General features: G+C 35.1%; 1 protein-coding gene across 6 annotated transcripts in view; it reads right to left on the bottom strand.

Annotated features, from left to right (window-relative positions):
- PAN3 (poly(A) specific ribonuclease subunit PAN3) overlaps positions 1–20,027 on the bottom strand; it is a 137,926-nt gene that overhangs the window by 50,456 nt on the left and 67,443 nt on the right. For all 6 annotated transcript variants that reach the window (XR_004422803.1, XM_033103821.1, XM_033103822.1 and 3 more), the window contains one exon: positions 18,681–18,828. Coding sequence is in view for 5 of the 6 variants with exons in the window: in XM_033103821.1 (XP_032959712.1) it covers positions 18,681–18,828 (148 nt within the window). In the remaining variant the exon portion in view is untranslated. The remainder of the gene's footprint in view (positions 1–18,680; positions 18,829–20,027) is intronic.

Genomic DNA, 20,027 nt, shown 5'->3' with positions numbered 1-20,027 from the left:
AGATGCTGTCATCAAGTGAAAAAGAAGTCAAGTGTTTTACTAAATTTTAATTTGGGAACATTTTACCATCCCTTTTAAGCCACAAATTGAGGTTAAAAAAAAAGCCCTTAAAAAGTAGAAACAAATAAAGATATAAATGAGACAGCCACCATATAGGCATATGTGTATTTTAAATGTGGATCTAATCCTCAGACTATATAAAATAAAACCAACCATCATCGAAACAACAACAAAATTAGGAAGTAGAAGCTAATAAATACTAGCTTTTACTTCTTTGCCCATAATAATTTGGTCATTCAATCAAATTCAGCTTTGCAGATTAATTATCAAAACTGACTAAAAATGTTCTTAATCAAAAGTACCATGCTTAAGGTCACAATAATCACATAATGAATCAACCTGAAGTTGAACTACATAAAAGCTCACTGGTCTAAAGCCCAATTTTCCAAACTCAGATGTGACAGACGATCATTTGCACTTCTAGCCTAAACAATAAAAGATATTTATCAAGTTAAATATTAGCTAGGTGAAATTCCCATTATTCCTATGTATTTTAAATCATACTACCTTTCAGATGATTGAAATGAAATTAATATATGAAATAAAATTAATATATTTATAAACCTTTAACTCTTAACCCGCAAAAGTATATGTGCTACCACACAGATGTACTTTTGGCCAAAGTATTCCTTATGTCTTGCCACACCATTTTTAAAAGGCTCCAAAAAGACAATCCACAGTATTCCTGCATAATTTATTATGACCTGGACTATTAGTATAAGAAAAGTTTTCTTCCTGTAGCTTAAATCCCTCGTTTCAGATTAAAATATCCATTTAATTAAACATTATTCACATTTCCTCTAAGATTGATTAATAAAAAATACTGTAACTTTGGAGGTAAAAACTGCTAATTATCAAAAGTTTATTACAATATTAGCCATAAGCTGAAATATAAGTTATTCACTGACCTAGTAAAATATACAGTAATCAAACTAAGTTCAACTTAGTCCTAAAAGTTTCAAGCTACAAATGAAAACTCCCTTTGCAAAGATAAAACAACCCAAATGTCAAAGGGTTTACTTGAGAAATGTTTATAACCCCATGTGAAAAAGGAGCAACTTGGATCCGTAAGGAGACTGCAGACTTCCTCGGATGACCTCGGGCACACTACTTCTTGCTGGCCACAAACAGCAGTAACATTTCTACACTTTAAAGAATGGCTCCATGAAATGTGGTGAGAAAACGAAAACAGAATCAGTAAGAATACTGATGTTAATTGCCAGAACTGATTCCTCCACAAACCCTGTTTTTACAACAGCAACCCCTATGATTAGGGGAATTAAAAGTTGCTGAACTCAACAATCCCTTCAGTTAAACAAACAGACCCCTCATAGAGCTGTCCAACGCTGCCCAAACTATCCATCCTTTAGTCGAATCAGGCAGTTTCATGAATTGTAGGATTTATCTTCAAGTCCAGTGCTGACTCAGAGGGTAGAGCTTGTTCCCTAGAGAAAACAACCAACAAAAATCAGAACAGCTACTGCTTATAAGCTCTTTCAACACCCAAGTGGAAAGGACAACTTATTGGGTCCAAATATAGTTCAACTTCCTTTCAACTACAAAAGTAGCCAATAAACTGAAGGCATCTATATGCCATCGGCAGTTCTTGATTAAAGCTTCCTCTCAATTAAAGCAAGAAATGTTAAACAGCTGAAAAAAAAAGAAAAAAAAGAAAGAAAGAAAGACAGGAAAAAGAAAAGCTATCACACAAACTATAGGGTTTCTCACTCAAGAAATTTGCAGGAAATATAAATATAAAGTATTCCAAGGACCAAAGCCGTTGTTTTGTTTTAATATTTGAAAAGCTGGTGTGTGTGTGTGTGTGTGTGTGTGTTCCACGTATCTAGGGTAGCTTTGCTTAAGGACACACATAAAAAACTAGCAAAGTGTTACATAATTCCTTAAATGCAAGGTCCTCATTCACCAGTCAGAGAAAATATTCTGAATCAAAAGATAAAAAGACTAACATTCTAAAACAAAACAAAAAAAAATCAACATGCACAGCCTTTGAGCTTCAAGATTGTACCACAACAAAAACAAGGGGCCTTTCCATTTCATGAGTTACAGGTTTTGTCTACAATAATGTGTTATTATGGAAATGGGAGGGGGAAAAAAACTCTGTAAGAAAGGCAACAAAGAGCTCAAGCTAATTTCAGAACACTGAAATGTCATTTAGCCCTTTCACATGAATTAGGTCAAAGGTTTTCAGAATAAAACAGGCATGTTACTCAAGACTGCCTCCAAAAAGAATCATGAAGGTGACTGATACAACTTTTCCTTTTCAAAAATGGATTCATTCCATTATTTACTCAAGAATAGGAAAACATTTTAATCAAGTCACTTCCAAATTTTAACATGGAAAATTCCTGATTCTAAACCAAGAATCTCAGTGCCTGAGAGCTCAGATTTACAAAGAACAAACTAGGTGTGATTACACATTGTCTTGAAATTTGTACTTATTTGAATATAGGTATGCGACACTTCGGTAATTTGTGGGGTTGTATGGTTTGGTTTGGTTTGAAAGCCTTACTGCTCCCTTTCCCAGCCTGTCTCAGTCCTGATGAGCTAAAGCGGCCCATGGTATGTCATGACTGGGACCTGTTGTGGGGAGAGGCCACAAAATAGTCACTCAAATCATTTTCTGTCATCTAGGGTACAGATGAGGAATCGCAGTTGAGAAAAGCGACTCTCCCAGCTTCCTCAATCTGTGTACTGATCAGTTCTCTCCTACCGAGAAACAGGCCAGTGGTTTGTAAACTGTACTAAGCAAGAACCCTAGGCTTCCAGAAATGCTTCAAGCTTCTTCAAATTCTCGATTTGAATTTCTTTCAGCTATTTTTTCACTATTTATTAAATCTGTAATAAAATCACAAATGCAAGTCAAAGTCGTATGCATTCATTCTTTTAACATACTAGAGGTTATCGCCAACGTATTTAATTTGTGTTGTGTTAGGATATGGTCATGAGATCTTAGAATAAAGCCTCTCTCACCTGTCGCCCCTGTGTGTATATAGGGATTTTGTGTTAGGAAGGTAGTGACTCTGCAATAATCAGTATTTAAATGCACATGTACTCAGATAAAATTGAACAAACGAGTGCACCACTATCCATGTGAATCATATTTCATGTTCTGTATGATAGAAAATATAGAAGACTGAGCAATGTAGGACTAATTATTACCCTTCACCCACCAATCTCAAGCCATTGGCATCCAACAAAGTACCACAGACTTGTTATTCTCACTGAATAACTTTATGAGTAAATTTAATAAACCTGACCTGCAAGTTTTATCTGCTTTATATAATTTTAGAGTTGGGGATTGTATACAGACTTCACAAGAGCTCTGCTGCTTTTAAAATATGTTTGAAAAACCACTGTTCTAAGTTCTAATTAAGTTTTGATATTCCTGGTTCAAAGGTCCCCCTAGGGGCAGAAATGGTAATTAAGTCTTAAGTTTTTGATGCCTGCTGTGGTGTAAGCTCCTGCTATACATACCTGTGCTCTAAACCACCTTTCCAGTCTTATCTCCTACTAGCCTCCTCTCCTCACATTCCAACAACCACCAAACAAAATGTGCCAAACTCTGGGGTGCCAATGGCAAATCAAATTGGAACAAATTTTGAGCGAGTTACCAGGTACCTTAAACATATGAAAATTTTATCTATCTCAGTGCCATTTTTCATTAATTTTCCCAAGTTCCTGCCCAATCTAATCATTTTCACTTGCCTAGCAATTTTAATTTTTTAAGAAAATTCTACTCTTCTGATATGTCAGAGATGATGGCTCTTCACATTATGGCATACTTCAAATGGCAGACTTTAAAAATATTTCTTTGAAAAGATTAATGAAAATTCCACATAACAAAAATAGTGACTAAGAGCCTAAGGTAGAGAAACAACTATCCATATGAGTTAACGACTGATGGCAATTTAAACTGTCTTATACAATCATTGCACACTGGTGCCCACATATAGTTTTAAGAAAACAAACAAAGTGCCAGCTGGTAGGTAAGAGGGAAGTAGAGGGGAGGAGAAGGAGGAGTGGAGCAGGTGAGGGGAGAGAAGGGAAGAGGGGAGGGAAGAACAAAAAAAAGCGCTGCCCTGCCCTAGCATCTCCAAGGCAACTCCTGGGCTCCCTCACAATCAGTGTTGAAGGGTAATCATGCCTCTTTCAGCAGGACCCTGCCCCAGCAGAAACCTGCTCCCAGTCTATGGCTCAGTACCACACCAGGCAGATTGTTTCTTCACATCTGTGCAGTCTTCACCTATCTCAGATTGAATTACTTTTTGAAAATTCACTGATTGAGTGAGAATATTTCTACCTTGTGCTATTTGCACTGGTTAAAACAAAACAGAAAAAAAGAAATAAACCCATAGATTCCCAACTGTTTGTGTTTAAAAGAAATTCTATCCATCCTTTAAAATCCATCTAAAATATTTCCTTTTCCATCAATCTTTCTTTCTTGGATACCCTCATCCAAATCTGATGAAATCTCACCTTCCTTCAAATCTTCTGACATTTTGAACTTTTTTCCCCTCTAAATATAAAGGGGGGCAGATGTCAGAATCACCTGTGAAATTTTTAAAAATACAAAGGCCAAAACTCCAAATGTGAAGTTTCTTATTTAGGGGTCTTAGACGAGGACAGGTGATTCTTACCTCTAACTACCTGTGGAAGCTTACTAGAACCACTGCATGAGATCAGGCACTAAGTAAGGTTCTAGGAATTCAAGAAATAAAATCTACTCCCAATCTCACAAAGCTCACACTCTATCATGACATCCACTAAAGGCTTAAATTTTGTCAATTTTAATATGTACTCTAGATCTTCATGTGTGATCACAATGGATAAAATGATAAAAATGCCTCCAGAAGCATTTAACTACAGTGGAAGAAATATGTATCTAAAACAAACAAACTTTTTAAAAATGTTATGAGATACATGAAACACTCTGGGGGCACAGAGATGGAAGACAAAACTGACTAGGGAAGGAGGCATAGTTTTGTGGGGGGAAAAGGAGGCATTTGACCTAATCAACAAAAAGTAGGCAAGATCTCAAGAAACTGAAGAGCGTTCCAGGCAGAGAAAGGCCAAAGCAAAGGGACATGACGGGGAAAAGCTGACCATGTTCAAATACATATTCTATTTGAGAATAACAGAGTACGTCCTCCACAAGGTAAAGTAAAAGGGACAAGGTTTCTTTAATCAGAAAAGAAAGCCGGTAAAGGTTGGTAGTCTTTTAATAGTTAATCTTCAATTATTGAATTCTAAAAATAGGTACTGAGCATCTAGACATGGTTCCTGCAAGGAGGGAGGTTATATTCCAATGGGAGTGAAGAGGACCACTCATCCTAATTTAAACAAAAATGAAACTTCGAAATGTAATCATTTCCAAAAAGGAAATAAACAGGGTAACACGATGGAAACGAATGGTGGAAATTTTCCTTTACATTAGTCAAAGGGCCTACTTTGTAAGCGACATTTTAGCTGACACCCAAGAGGTGGGAAGGCACCAGGCATGGAAAGAACAGGGAGAACAGTATGTGCAAAGTGAGCCAAAAAGGAGCCTGGCACGGGTGAGACCAGTCTGGCGGGCAGCGCACACACAACGCAGAGTGAACAGTGAGCCTGGAGAGACGTACCAGGCGCAGACTGTGGGGCCACAGTAAGGGGTGTGGGTTTATTCCGATGACACCCGGAAAGCCATGATGGGATTTATGGTTAAGATTACTTTCGCTTTTATATGGAGGAAGAACTGCCAGGCGCACGTGAGGGGCGTGGTCTAGGATGCAGGCAGCAAATCCCAGAAATACAATATGAAGGCTGAACTGACGACACTGCTAACAGACTAGCTGTGGAGAGTGAGGAAAAGAAAGCGAAGATGAGCCTAAGTTTCTTGCTCACAATTACGTTTAAAATAGATCTTTCAGAGGGTGATGATAGGTTTACTCAACTTCATCAAGTTGAAAGCCCAGACAACGAAAGGTCTTAACTCAGCATACAGAGTGCAGAAGAAGAAGAAGATTTAATAAATTCTGGAATGAACTGAGGTACCAAAGGAAGTCAGAGCGCATTTTTCTAAGGTAATTAAGAGATTTTTATATGGCTTAGCTGGCTAACTTAAGAGGGAAGTGAAGCTGGGAAAATGAATTAAGCAGTTTAAGATCCTTGCTACCTATCATTTTAAAAAAACATACAGAAATTATATATCCACATGCACACAGGCAATAGCTCCATAATAACATACCAAAAGTCCAAAACTTGAAAAATTTTAAAGACAATATATTGACATTTTCTTCTAATTATAAACACACGGAACTGAGAGTATCTGAGGTGAGAAAAAGTCCTGCTCTACTTCACTGTAACAAGACTAGTGCTTCTCCACTGCCCCAAACCTCCTAAAGCACTGCTTCTTACCCAGGAATGGACATCAGAATTACCGGGAAGGCTTTCTAAAAACAGACTGTGCAGAGCTGGAAGGAAAAGGAAGGAAGGATCTGGGTGAGAAACTGAAATGGCAGGTTTAGGACAGGTCCTGGTCAGGAATAAACACACACACACACACACACACACACACACATTTCCAAGCACCCTGGGAAATGTTGATGCACAATCCTTGGTTAATCTTTAAAAGATTAACATTGAACCAAGCTAATTTTCACATAATTTTAATTAGTAGCTTTTTCTAGTATTAATGCTTGAAGCCATGAGATAAATCCATTATAGTCAGAAATACTTCATGAACATAGGCAGTGGTACTTGTCTTATTGTATATTAGTGTTAAACATCAAAATTATTAAAGTGGCAAAATAAAAGGTTTTCTTTACACAGTTATGTTTAAAATAGACCTTTTCTTTTTTTGGGGGGGAGGGGTATGCTGGGGGCGGTTATGTTCCCCACAGATTTCAGTTTAAACATAGTATTACTATGATAAAACCAGGTCTAAACATGTGCTTAAAAGTTTCTCCAAGCAATTCCCCCACGGGGTACTAATGTTATTTCCTGTGAATATAGATACATACAAAATTACCTCCAGGAGCTCAGTATGAGAAACAAAACCTCTCATTGAACTTAAATTTCTCAAAATTTAAAAATGTGGAGGTGCATTAATATTTACTTGACCAAGTCATTTTATTTAATGCAACAAAACTAAAAGTTTCTCTGGAAATAAATTACTTTTTATTAGATAAAATTTTTATTATAAATATATTCTTTTTATACAAATACAGATAGAAAACTCAGAGCTTTCTCATCAAGGAGATTAGCTAGATCAGAAAGACTGTAAACCTGATTTTGCCAGTGAAATGATGAAAACCTAATTCACCTCTACCCTGATGTTATGACATCCTGAGAAAGCTCTAAATTGTGTGTGCATCTTCCTAAATGCACACACAAAATTAGTTTGCAACATAAAAAATGCACACAAACCGCAGAACATACCTTTCCTCCAAAATAGTCACAACTCCAATAATGATTGTCATAAATTTCCAAAATATTAAGAAATACAACTGAGCAAACCACAAAAATCCATGCTACTATATATCAGAGAGTAAAACACACAAGTAATTTTTAAATAGTACTGTGTGAAGTAACTAAGATGAACAATAAAATGGAACATAAGCATTTAAATGCAAGAAACTACAGAACTGTGTAACAAGAAAACAATACTCTTTTTATTCAAATTGTTACAAGATTTTCATCATTAATAAGTTAAAAGGTATATGAGGTTATTAATAGAAGTTCTCCCATTGATTTTTAAGAATCGCTAAAAGCAACTATCCAACGCTACTATCGATGATTCTCCCAATTATACTAATACATTTGCCTGTATCTGAAAATTCTCATTTCTTAGTTTAACAATATGCATGCTAGACCAACCTGTTGATCTACTCAAGAGAAAACAAGATAATAAAACAGTATTCAAATCTGTAAATTCAGGCAAAAGTTTTGGACTGGGCCTAACCTAAAAACTCATTATGTAAAAATAGCGAATTTGTGTACTCACAGACCATTATTTAATAGAGGCATAATTTCACCGTAAATCTTATACATATTATTTTCTTGTTAATATAACAGATTATAGCTTTTACCCAACATGATAAAAGGGAGCATTTAAAAAAAAATTTGTGGATAAAGGTTATTCATGCCAGAACTCAAATTAATACAAATTAAATATCTAACCTAAATACTTTCTCTGGTAATACATATATATCTAAATTTCTGGATATTATTTGTTTTTAAGCCTATGGAAATTAAATTCTCAATGAAATATACATTTTATAGATTTCTTTTTTAATTGAAGGTAGTAGAGCTTCACACTCTATTTGAAAATATTTCCCATGTAGAGGGGAACAGAATCAAATCAACTATCACTGAAACAATGCTTTTTGTAAGATGTGATAAAACAATTTTCTATTCTTGAAGTCTTCAAAATTTAGATTCATGGTAAACTGAACCTTGGATTCAAAGACCCTTCAGTATTTGCTGTCCCATTCTACTCTGATTTTTTCCATCAATCGATATCCACTTTGAAGCTTCTAATACAGTAATAAGTAGAAGAAATCTGAATCTTATTTTTAAAGCCTCCATCAAAGAAAAAAAACCTGAACTAAAAATTGTATGAATAGGACCATGAAGATATAACAACTATAAACAAAAAGCATGAAATATTTGCTGAGTTATAGTAACATTTCAATTATAAAAACTGTATTTGATTACAAGTACAAATATTTTCTCTCATTATATTATACAATAAAAATGACAAAAGGCTTTCTTCATTTACTTTTTTTTTGTTTGTTTTTTAAACACGTAAATACCCTTTAATAGAAGCCATGTGGATCTGGCCAAAATAAATGCAACCCAGTTTTGATCTCTGGTTTTCCCCTCAATATCTAGAGAATTTCAGCAACTGACTTATATAATCATATTTCATTTTGGCTGCATATCTATCTGAGATATGGACTACCTGGATATTAGAAACACTGTAAGCATTAATAAAACTATTAAGTACACTAAAGCTTTATCACAAAACTTATTTAATCTCATTGACTAAATTTAGGTAAATACCATGAGTTCATATTACGAATTTAACGTGAGTTTTATCAACTACGTATTCTTACGTAGTATTTGGAGACCACAGCCTGTACAACTATTTTGCTTTCCATGTCTACAAATAATAATTTAATTGTCTCTTTGGCCTTACCTCTATCAATAGCCTCATTTCCGTATGAGCTTTCATTAATTAATTCAACAATTATTATTAGAATATTGACTGACTATATGAAAACTACAGTGCCTAAACCCCTGAAAATGTGAATAACTTGTTCACATTTTTAAAACCACTGTTAGGGTTTGAAATATAATTTTGAAACAAAACAGTGTGACCTGCTTGCCCCCAAACTTGGCCAAATGATTTGAAATGATAGAATCTTCCCCAGCCTCTGCAATGGTGGCAATCTTTTAAATCATAACACTTAGGTTATTTAAACAAAGGATCAAGACAAAATGGAAGGAGGCTAGGTGTTAGCTACCAAACATAACTCTTTGGGATCAAAAGAACCATTATTTTTTCCTCAAATGATAGTGAATGTTTATGAATAAATGGTATCTTTCATTCACAGTGATAAATTATGTTGTTATTTATGAACAAGAAACTTACTCTAAGATAAGTGTGCCTGATTATAAAAAAATTACAGATATTCACAAAAATAATGTAAGATTAGTATTAGTTAACTTTAGATTTCTATATAAAAATTTTAAAACATATTAAAATGTAACATGCAAATAAAATATTTGATGGCTAGTTCTAGATCCAGTGGGTTTAAAATTTTAAATACCCAAGGTACTTAATGCTGTTCATTTTTCAGATGTTCTGAAAAATTTATTAGGTGTATTATAATAATTAATTTACACTATTTTTGTCCCATTAACATGACTAATGTAGAAGAAATCCCTGTTGCCCAGTTTTATTCAGATTGTATTTGTGATCTTGACTGAGCTTCAGTAATCCCCGTAACAATTAATTCAACAGTTACTATCTGATAACTTCAGTTATCTAGAATATAGACATGAACCAAAAAAGCAAAACTAGCTTTAGCTGAAGGATAATTGAAAGCCAATGCGCCTTATTCACAATGATTCAAATCCATGACTCAGTCTTTGTCTTATTTTTAAAAAAAAAATATTAAAAACCGTACTTGTGTTCTCAGCCCACAGCAGGTTTGGAGGAGAAGAAGAAAGGGGAAAGAAAAAAAAGAGAAGACAGCATAGAGTATTAAGAAAGTGTGGTTCTCAAAATGGCATCCCAGGAGAAGTAATCGTATCAGCATCATTTAAAGGCCTTACCTTCACGGAGTGACAATGTAAGCTACTGGGGCAGGAGGACAATGGAAAGGGTAAAGAATCTAATTCCAAACTGCTCTACGAACTCTGATACCTAAAGGGTACCAATGTTCTGGTTCAAGACAGTTACTGAGACATACCAAGTTGAGCATAAGTCATCCAAAAAAGTTGTATTTTGTTGGAAGCAACAGAGTACTGTAAATTTTGGAAATCTTTCCTTGAAAAATTGCTGAAAATGTACAGTTTTGACAATGCCATGTAGCTTCTGATATCCAAAAATATCAAGTATGCTGGAAAGCTTCATTTCCCATGATGCTGGATAAATCAGTTATTGCTGCTACTTTGGTGATTTCTTTAAAGTAGATACAAAAAGATGCAAATAAGATAATGCCCCAAAATGTATATACATGAGCTAGCAGGGATCACTGTTGTAATTTTGCATCCAAAGAAGCCTGGGAAATGTAGCCAAGCTGCTTAAAAAGATGAAGTCTGGCTTTTGGTAGATAGTCATCATTGGAGGAACTTCCAATTTCCAGACTTAAGCATACTGACTTCCCACTCCTGGCTGCTCCATACATCCCCCCTTCCACGTGACTGGAGAGATTCCTAGAAGCCTGGGGCCTGGGAATCTCTAGATTCCTAGAAACCTGGGGACTGGAGAGACCTGGGGCCCTGATTATGTGGAGGAGTGCATCCCAGACAACCTGGACATCTGCCTTGGATTGGGAAGCCATTACATTTTGGATCTATTTGTTTCAACAATGCAGTGAGCAGTAAGATTACAGTCCACAGTAGTTACGGCTTTAGCAGTTTGGTGACTACAATTATATTAATATCCGGATCCAAAAGGTACAAAACCCTTCAAAGGGACTTTTAGTTACTAATTACTATTTCTAGGAACACCAATCTAAAATCGGGATAACCACATCTAAAATGTGGTAAGATGTTTATGAAATCGTAAGAAAACATCTCACTTCAGACGTAACAGTTAAGAGATTCAGGACTGAAAAATCCAGAAGTAAACATTATCACCATACAGATGCAGTCCACATCTAGAGTTTTTGCTAGTATTCATGGTTAGGTTTTACGTGACTGTGTGCATTGTCAGGGATACATCTCTGATTCCTCTCCTTTTACTAAAGGGAGGATTTTTAAAGGGATACATCTCTGATTCCTCTCCTTTTACTAAAACCTCCCCATGCATCCTACTCCAGGGTAAACACACATCTGAAAGGCAAAAAGAAGAAGAAAAAAGATGACTTTCACATATGAATATGACTAGTCAAGCTGAGAAGAGTCAGGAGAGATTCAAGCACTGGAAGAGGCTGCCACCATTCACTTCATTCCTACAGAATTAGGGAACCACCCCTAACTAGTCATGTTACACACAGCACAGCAGCTTTATTCACACAGACGCTTTCTCCCTCACTGAGCACAGACAAGGCATCAGGCACCACTGAGCCAAACGGTTAAAGAAGAAATGATCTCTGGAGCTCTCAACCTCTTTGACCAAAAGGAAATAAAAAGACTGACTTCTACCTCTCCACGTCCAGCTAAGGTTCAGGAATGTTCTTGGGCATTTCCTAATACGTGCTCTCGTGGCCGCTCAGTTCATTCAAAACCAGTCCGACACTCGGAGTCACCCAGACTCGAATCTCTACTGCTGAAACAAGCTCCCCTCATCTCCACCCAGGATGCAACGGCGGACTTGGTGGGATTTTCTCCTCACACAGACTACGGCATGGAAGTCCACATGCCTTTTCAAGTCCTTTTAAAGTCTAGCACAAAAATCAAACTCTTCTCTCTGCTACCTCTCATCACTGTCTTCATTTCTGTCTCCTTCTAGTGTACCTATCTCCTATAGATGAGCATGTCACAAAACAATAGAATTTTAGATTAGAAAGACTCTTTGAATCATCTAATATTATCTTCTCACTCTAGAAATGAAGATGCTAAAACACAGGGATCAGAGGGGGTGCCAAAAGCCACACAGCTACTTTAGTAGGAAACTGGTCCCGTGTTCTAAGGCGATTGCGTCATGACCCCATGAAAGCAGCCCCCGAGCTGGAGAGGTTGCTGCAGTTGTACAAGAACCCGACCCACTCCCATCCAGCCGCTGCCCTTCATTAAGGGACAAGGCAGCCAGTACACGAGATTGAAGCAGGAAGTGCAGGCCAGGAACTCTCAAACCTAACAGGACGCATCAACCAGGGAGCCCCCAACTAGAACAGTATCTACCGGAAGCTATTTACGCCTTACCTGACAGGTCTCCAAGCCAGCTGCGGCAGCCACATCCCCCTCTGCGCCATTAACGTCTCGCCTCAGTTTCCTGAAATTCCCAACTGGGAAAGGAATGCAGCCAGCAGGCACTCCCAATCCAGTCATGGGTCTAGAGTTCTACTGTTAGTTCCCCGGGACATCACCATCTGTATCCGTATCCACGCATACACTGAGCAGCCTCCCTCTAGGATGAGCTCACCATTACAGGGCAGTGAAAGGGCCCTCTGGACAAAACCTCGGGGATTCCTGATCTTAACTATAAATTGTTATTGCATTTTTTTAATGTAGAAAGCAATCCCCAATTAGAAAACCTGGAAAGGTTTGAGTGATTCTGCTGAATATACCTGAAAAACAAAGTAGTTACAAAAATGGAAACATGCAATTTAAAAATAATACTTACAAATATTATAATTGGTTTTAAGAATGTTTTAGCACCTCAAAACACACAGTGACTCTAGTTCTGATGCAGTTAAACTTACAAGAGGCATATTTCTGTTCCTCATATAACTATTCAATCTATATCCTCTTGAATATTTATAATTTCTAAAAATTCTTCAAAGATGTTTACTGAATCATTGAAATTCACTGTAGTCAAGAAATACCCACCAATTAAAAAAAAGTTTTTCCAAAACAGAAATGAAATGTAGTTAAATGAGTAAGCACTTACTAGGCACCATCTATGTGCCTAAATTTGTGCAAGAGAAGAAATGACAAGGTTCCTTCTTTTTAAGGTATTTATATTACACTTAGGAAATCTAGATTGGTAATTTAAAACAATTAGAAGAACATTTTAATGCTAAGCTACCTCTATTGCTATTAAGTGTAAAGATAATTCAGAGAAATCAGTTGAAACTGAAATATCAAAAGAAACTCATGAATTACTCAACTGTCCCACAGAATCCAATTAAAGGTAGACTTGAAAAATTAGAAGGAAAATCTATTTAGAGTTACAGCCTATAAAACATGATGATATTTAAGAATTACATAAATATTTTTATAACTTTTATTTTCAGTAACAATACACTTAGTAAAACATAAAATAATCTAAAATGATAGCTTATGGAATTTTTAACGCCGTTAGTGATTTTAACGTAGAGCCTAATGTACATACACTCCTTAGCTGGATATCAGAGTAGTAATATAGTTACAGAGACATATCTATGGATTTAATTTTATCCACACTAGTGCTCCAGCCATGTGACTTACAAGTTCATGATTTCTGACCTATACAGTTTGTTAACGTTAATGGTATTTTCCCAGTTTGTCCTCTCTTTTTTCAGTCATGCAAACAGATTGGTTGTATGGACACACACATACATATCACTGGTGTAAAAAGGAAAATAACTGAAAGGACTCTATCACATAGAACATATTTTGATTTATTCCATTCAACACAAAGGGAAAGAACTAGGACTAGTGGGTAAAAGTCAGAGTTTAGCTCAGCATAAGGAATATATAATTTCCTTTTTTATTCAAACTGTTAAAGTGTACACTGGCCTGCCTTGGTTAGCGAATGAATTCCTTATTACTACTGTAAGTGACAAAGCAGAAGCCAGATGATAATCTGTCAGGAACGCCCCCCACAAACTAGCACAAGGCTATGGAAAACCCATAGGTTCCACCTAGATCAATCAACGACCAAAATCAGATTATCACATAAACCAACTACTATGCAACAGAAGTGAATTGAGCCTCCATTTCTTTATCTATGATATGAAACACCATAGAGCTAAAGAATCACAGAACTTAATTTTTTTTAGCACAGAACTTTAAAAGTAAAAAGGATCTCCTTACCCAAACCCGTCAACATTATAAGAATAAATAACCCTACTTTATATAGTATATTATATATAAAAGTTTAATATTTTAATATTTTTGAACAAGAATGATGGATAAATATTAATTTCCCCCTTTTTTTCCCCTTCCCCTTTCCCCTACACCTTGACCAAGTCAAAAAATACTAGTATATTAAAGAATATTAGCTATTTTAATCCATCAATTTGGCACCCTCAGGAATACATAAGAAATTGTTAAGTATTTGAAAAGGCTGGATCTAAAAACAGGTTATTTTCTTTAGATTGTTCTAATGACAATAAAACTTACAATAAATGAATACAATTATTTAACAATGGTAAATTTAGTATAATTAAATGCTTTTCCCAAAATCAATCATCTGAGATTTGTCATAATAATTTACAATAAAACATACCAAATGGTCCAAATATCTGCACCATCCTCATTTTGAAGGAATATGTGAAAACTCTGCACGTCTCTTACGGTTCTCTCTCTCATTTATGAATCAGTGCTGGCATTTTCCAATCCAAGAACTCTCCTCTGCCCCTCCCCAGTGCTCACACACAATTAGGCAGAACGAGAGATGCTCAATTCCTAAGTCAGAATTGTACGTTAAACCACCAGATGATGTATCTATCAGAACACTGTCCAAAATGAATGCTCCAGTTGCTACCTCTCTTAAAATCACTTTCAGACAGACTGTGGCTAATACTGACGTAAGCGGAGTATACCGAGACTTAAAGTTTACTAATCTACTACCAAATCAAAACACTCTTAGGAAAAATTCTGATTAAGAAAAACAGTCAGCAATTGGTTCTCATGATAAAATTACTTTTCATGGCACAAAAAATTAAAGCATAAACTGTCATTTCATATACTTAATGTAGTCATATTTTCATATCTAAGGATCTATTCAAAAACTGCCTAAAGCAAAAGATATTAGAAAAATGTATCGTTAGACTACACATTATTTTAAAAGTATTCTCACTATAAGACGCTCTGGAAATAAATTTTGCTAAGTGTGTGTTAAACCACCGGTTCTTAACTTTTAGAAAACTGTGAACCTCAAGATAAGCTGTTGACCACAGAAAAATGCAGATTTACAAACTGTATGTTCTCTAAGACAAGGAAGCCCAAGTTAAGTGCCATACCCCAAATACTCTTATAACTAGCTTCCTAGAAGATCCTTAGAAATGTAGCTATTGTTCTTAGGTTAACCGTGCATAAAACAAGTAAGCCTATAGATCCTTGATTTCTTAAAACAGAATAAAATGGCTGTGTATACAAGTCAATGAAAACATAACACGTGCTGTATATTTTTAACTTTTAAATACTTTTTAACCCTAGTTAGTTAAGAATAAATTCAAATAACTTTTGTATAAAGTTTTACTTGTTGCATTAAAACACAAATCATGTTTTTAAAGTGATCAAAACAAATGTTTAAAGAGACTTGATTCACTCAGGATCTACTTTGTTCCTGAAATTACACTTTCGTTCCTTACAATTTGAGGAAATTCAAAATCTTAGTATCTACTCAACTTAACTCAAATAATTTTACATTTTCATCAAAAGATACATTTAAGTACATATTTTATCATATATAATGAAAATGACATTACTCTAGTTTACATTTGAATGCCAAAATATTTAAGATTTCAGATTTTTTTAGAAAACAGTACTGTGACATATTTTCAAGGACAGTAATCTGGAATAGAAATTGAAAAAAGAAAAAAGAAAACTTTGTAACTGAAAATAATCAACAGGTTACACCTATAGTAGACAAAAAACATTAACAATAAATTAAATCACCACTAAGATAGGTAAATAAACTTTATGATCTTTTTTATTTTATAGCCTTAAAGTAGAAATATCAAGAACCTTTCCTAGGTCTTGAATAAAGGAATATTTGTGGGTAAGAAGTGATGGAAGACATTGAAGGGGTAAACTGGTTTTCTGAAAGTTTTAAGTCCGACTTAATTTTCTCTTCTTTGTTCATGTGCAAAAAAGTTAAACTATTAACTAAAAGGAGAAAATATGGAGAAATAATAAATGCAAAACCATTCATTGTTCTAGTATTTTTGGAAAATATTTTAGCTTAGTTAATTATCTTTGAATAAAGAACAATTTTTAAGTAATAGGTATAAAAAATTCAGGAATACATTTAATATGATATACTGACCTATTTCCAATGCTTCCAGACCTATTTCCAATGGTTCCAGACAGTAATTAGTCTCATTAATAGGAAGCAGAATGACCATTTTCATGTTAGAACTATGTAGAAGATTAAGCAGTTTCTCAGCTAATTTAATTAAAATTAATCAATTTCATCCCAAATTTAGGTTGTAATACCCAACTGGGACCAATGAAACACTTATCTACATACAAGTTAATACCTACTGGAAAGCTTTAGCAAATAACCACAGCATTAATGGATTTTTTAACTAAACGTTTTCAAGATCTAAAATTCCCTTTGACATTTTTAATTCCTCCAATACTTAAAAAGCCTGTTTTTTTTTTTTTTGGCAAGCTTGAATTAGTCTGATCAAAGATGTGAACAAAATATTTCTTTTTGAAACAAGGTATGTTGTTACGTCAAAAGAAATTGGTCCTTAATTACAAAAGCCCAAGATTTGTAACTGCCATATGGATACCATTCTTGTGGATGCTTCATGAACATCACTCAGAAGTCTGGACAATCTCTAAGAAATTTTAGATGTACAGCTGACACGTAGATTTTGCTCATGTACACAATGTGAACACACGTCAATGGGAGAAAAATCATAGCAGCATATTACTTACAAGTAAAACTTTGAGGCTACCAGGGATATTCAATTCTGACACTGCTCTCTAGGGAAAAGGGGGAAATGTTCACAAATTTAACTGAACCTGAAAAGAGCCAAGGTAGGAAAAAGGTAAGGCGACAAATGAGGGGGAGGGGGTGGGAAGGAAGGGAGACACCAGTGGAGAGGAAGAGAGAGAGAAGAGAGGCACTGATAAAACCCTTGACAACACAAGGTTATTCAGCCTCTGCGCACACCTGATACTTCATGCGCTACACCAGATGCTCTCTTTGTTCCATACGTTATTGTTATCTTCTCTCATTCTTCTTCCCCAAAAGGTCCTTGAAGTCTACACGAGTATCAGCACCAACACTTCCCTTACTGCCTAGATTAAGCCCTGGAGGCAGCACTAGTTCCAGGGTGATTATATAGATCTTTTGGCTTCATTTAGTGTATGTATATTCCATTTCGTTTCTGCTTTTTGAAACATTCAATACCAAGTGATGATTACCCAGTACAGATTCTAGAAACATAATCTGTGTGAGGAGCTCAAACATTTTACAGACACTAGATAACCTGCTCAGCACTTACTATGAATTCAACATACTTTCCCATACCTTACACTTCTGATTAGCTACACTGCAGGAGGGATGGGGATGTTAATTATCTTAAGAAATTTTTCAGATTTTTGTATTATAGTAAATGTTTACATTATGGAATAGAATGCAAAATTTGCATGAATTTTAAGACAAAAGAAGAGGACTTCAAAAAAAAAACAAGAGTTCTATGCCTCAGGACCCCTGGGGTACAAGTACATGTGTTCAAATTCTTCGCCATTACGGGTAAATTTGGAAGAAAATGATTGAGAAGCCTAGATGACCCCTAATACTACTTTACATTTCTTTCTTACTATTATTTATAATACTTTACCCAATTTGAAATCACTCCTACAGATTTATTTATAATGAAACACGTGAAAGGTAATAAATACACCTAAACTTGTATTTTGAATGATACAGATTATTTTTTAGAAATTTAATACAAAGGACTCTGCATATCTACACATCAGTATTCTATTTATCTCTTAAAGAAGATTTTGAGTAAAATAGCATTATCATTGACTTTTAAAAAAAACCAGGGAAATACTAAGGTCCAGATAGATATTTTTCCTAAGTAACTTCCTCCTTTAAATTTATTTCTGTGCTTTTAGATATCCTTATATAAATTCTGTTCATGTTTAAATGTTGCTTTCAATTTGTCAACTACACACTTGGTCTATGGTGCCAACACCTAGAACATAAACTCACAATGTGCTCAAATGTGAATCATTCAAGTATATACCAGTTTCAGTTCTGATAAACGACTAGCACATGATGCTTACAGACTTGGTATGTGGAACTCACTGGAAATAGTTACTCAGCTTACCTGGTGCTAATCCAGCGGCAGCAGGGCTTCCCATGGATGGGTGAGAGAACACTTGAGAGAAGGCAGACATATTTGACTGGGACACGTTACTCAGCCTGGAGGTTGATCCTCCTTTAGGAATAAACTCGCTTGCGGTAGGATTTGGTGTCTATTTAAAAATCAAATATAGTAAGTTAACACACTTTAAGCCCAAAAAAGACATTGAATCTACTAGGCATTATTCCACACTGCTTTATTTACTGAGTAAAATATTTTATTGAAAGGATTTAGTGTTTTTTAGTTGCTATATTTTGGGGTGGTATAATTCAATTTCTTGAGGGAAATTTTTAAATCAAATTTGCGGATTCGAATCATTTTATTTGCAGAATATACCCTTAGAAACATGTAAAATTTGCCTTTATTGGCAATATGCATCATTACCAAACGATCCTAACACATTTTAGAGAACTGGGAGGTTGAGACTACCTCAAAACTGAGCAACAAGTTTCAAGTTTAATATTTTTAAACCACTTCTACCAGGATAAGGGTCAAAACTGCCTTTATCCCCAAATTAATCACTTCTTTTTGTAAGCACTTAAGACATTTCTCCAATAATACAGCGCCATGTATTTACGTAACAGAGTAAAGACGAGAAAAACACTTAAAAACAAGGCAAACGTGGGCGGAATCGAGATAGAAGAACATAGTAGAGGCCCCAAGGCCTGCAAAGTATCCCATGTAACTTCTATTATATTGAAAATATTTTTCTATGAGATTATGTTAAAAAATTTTCCTTCACGGTTGTACTATGTCACAACATTTTATATATTCAAGCGGCATGGTACTTTTGGCTTCAAGAACTACTGGAACATTATGAGACTGGATTTCAAATTCATAAATGGTCTATATTTTGTCCATGTTGAACAAACGAATACCCTAAATATTTTTCTGAAATGGTGTCCATTTTAAATTCTACACGCTTAAATATAATAAAGATTCAATGACCATTAACATGAATATTATTTGAATTCAACTTGCAATAGGGTCAACCAAGGAAATAATTCATATGTTCGTAAGTCAGCACACATTTTATGTATACATATAAACTAAATTTAAAACACTGATACATGACACAAAAAAATCAATCACTTAAAAGTATTTTAGAACTAATCATTAGGATGTAAGAAGGCAAAATATCAGACGCTAGACTAATTAATGCACAACCCAAGCAAACTTCCCTATTTGACATGAACAACACTATAAACTGTCGTGTTCAAGTTCAAAATATTAGATTTGGAAGATAACAAGTCAACAGGCTAACCTAACTTTAAATTCTAAAACAAATAATATTTTACCAGTTATGTGCCA

Source organism: Rhinolophus ferrumequinum, chromosome 4, assembly GCF_004115265.2.
Source record: "Rhinolophus ferrumequinum isolate MPI-CBG mRhiFer1 chromosome 4, mRhiFer1_v1.p, whole genome shotgun sequence".
Lineage (NCBI taxonomy): Eukaryota > Metazoa > Chordata > Mammalia > Chiroptera > Rhinolophidae > Rhinolophus > Rhinolophus ferrumequinum.
This window is presented reverse-complemented; position numbering and strand designations above follow the sequence as displayed.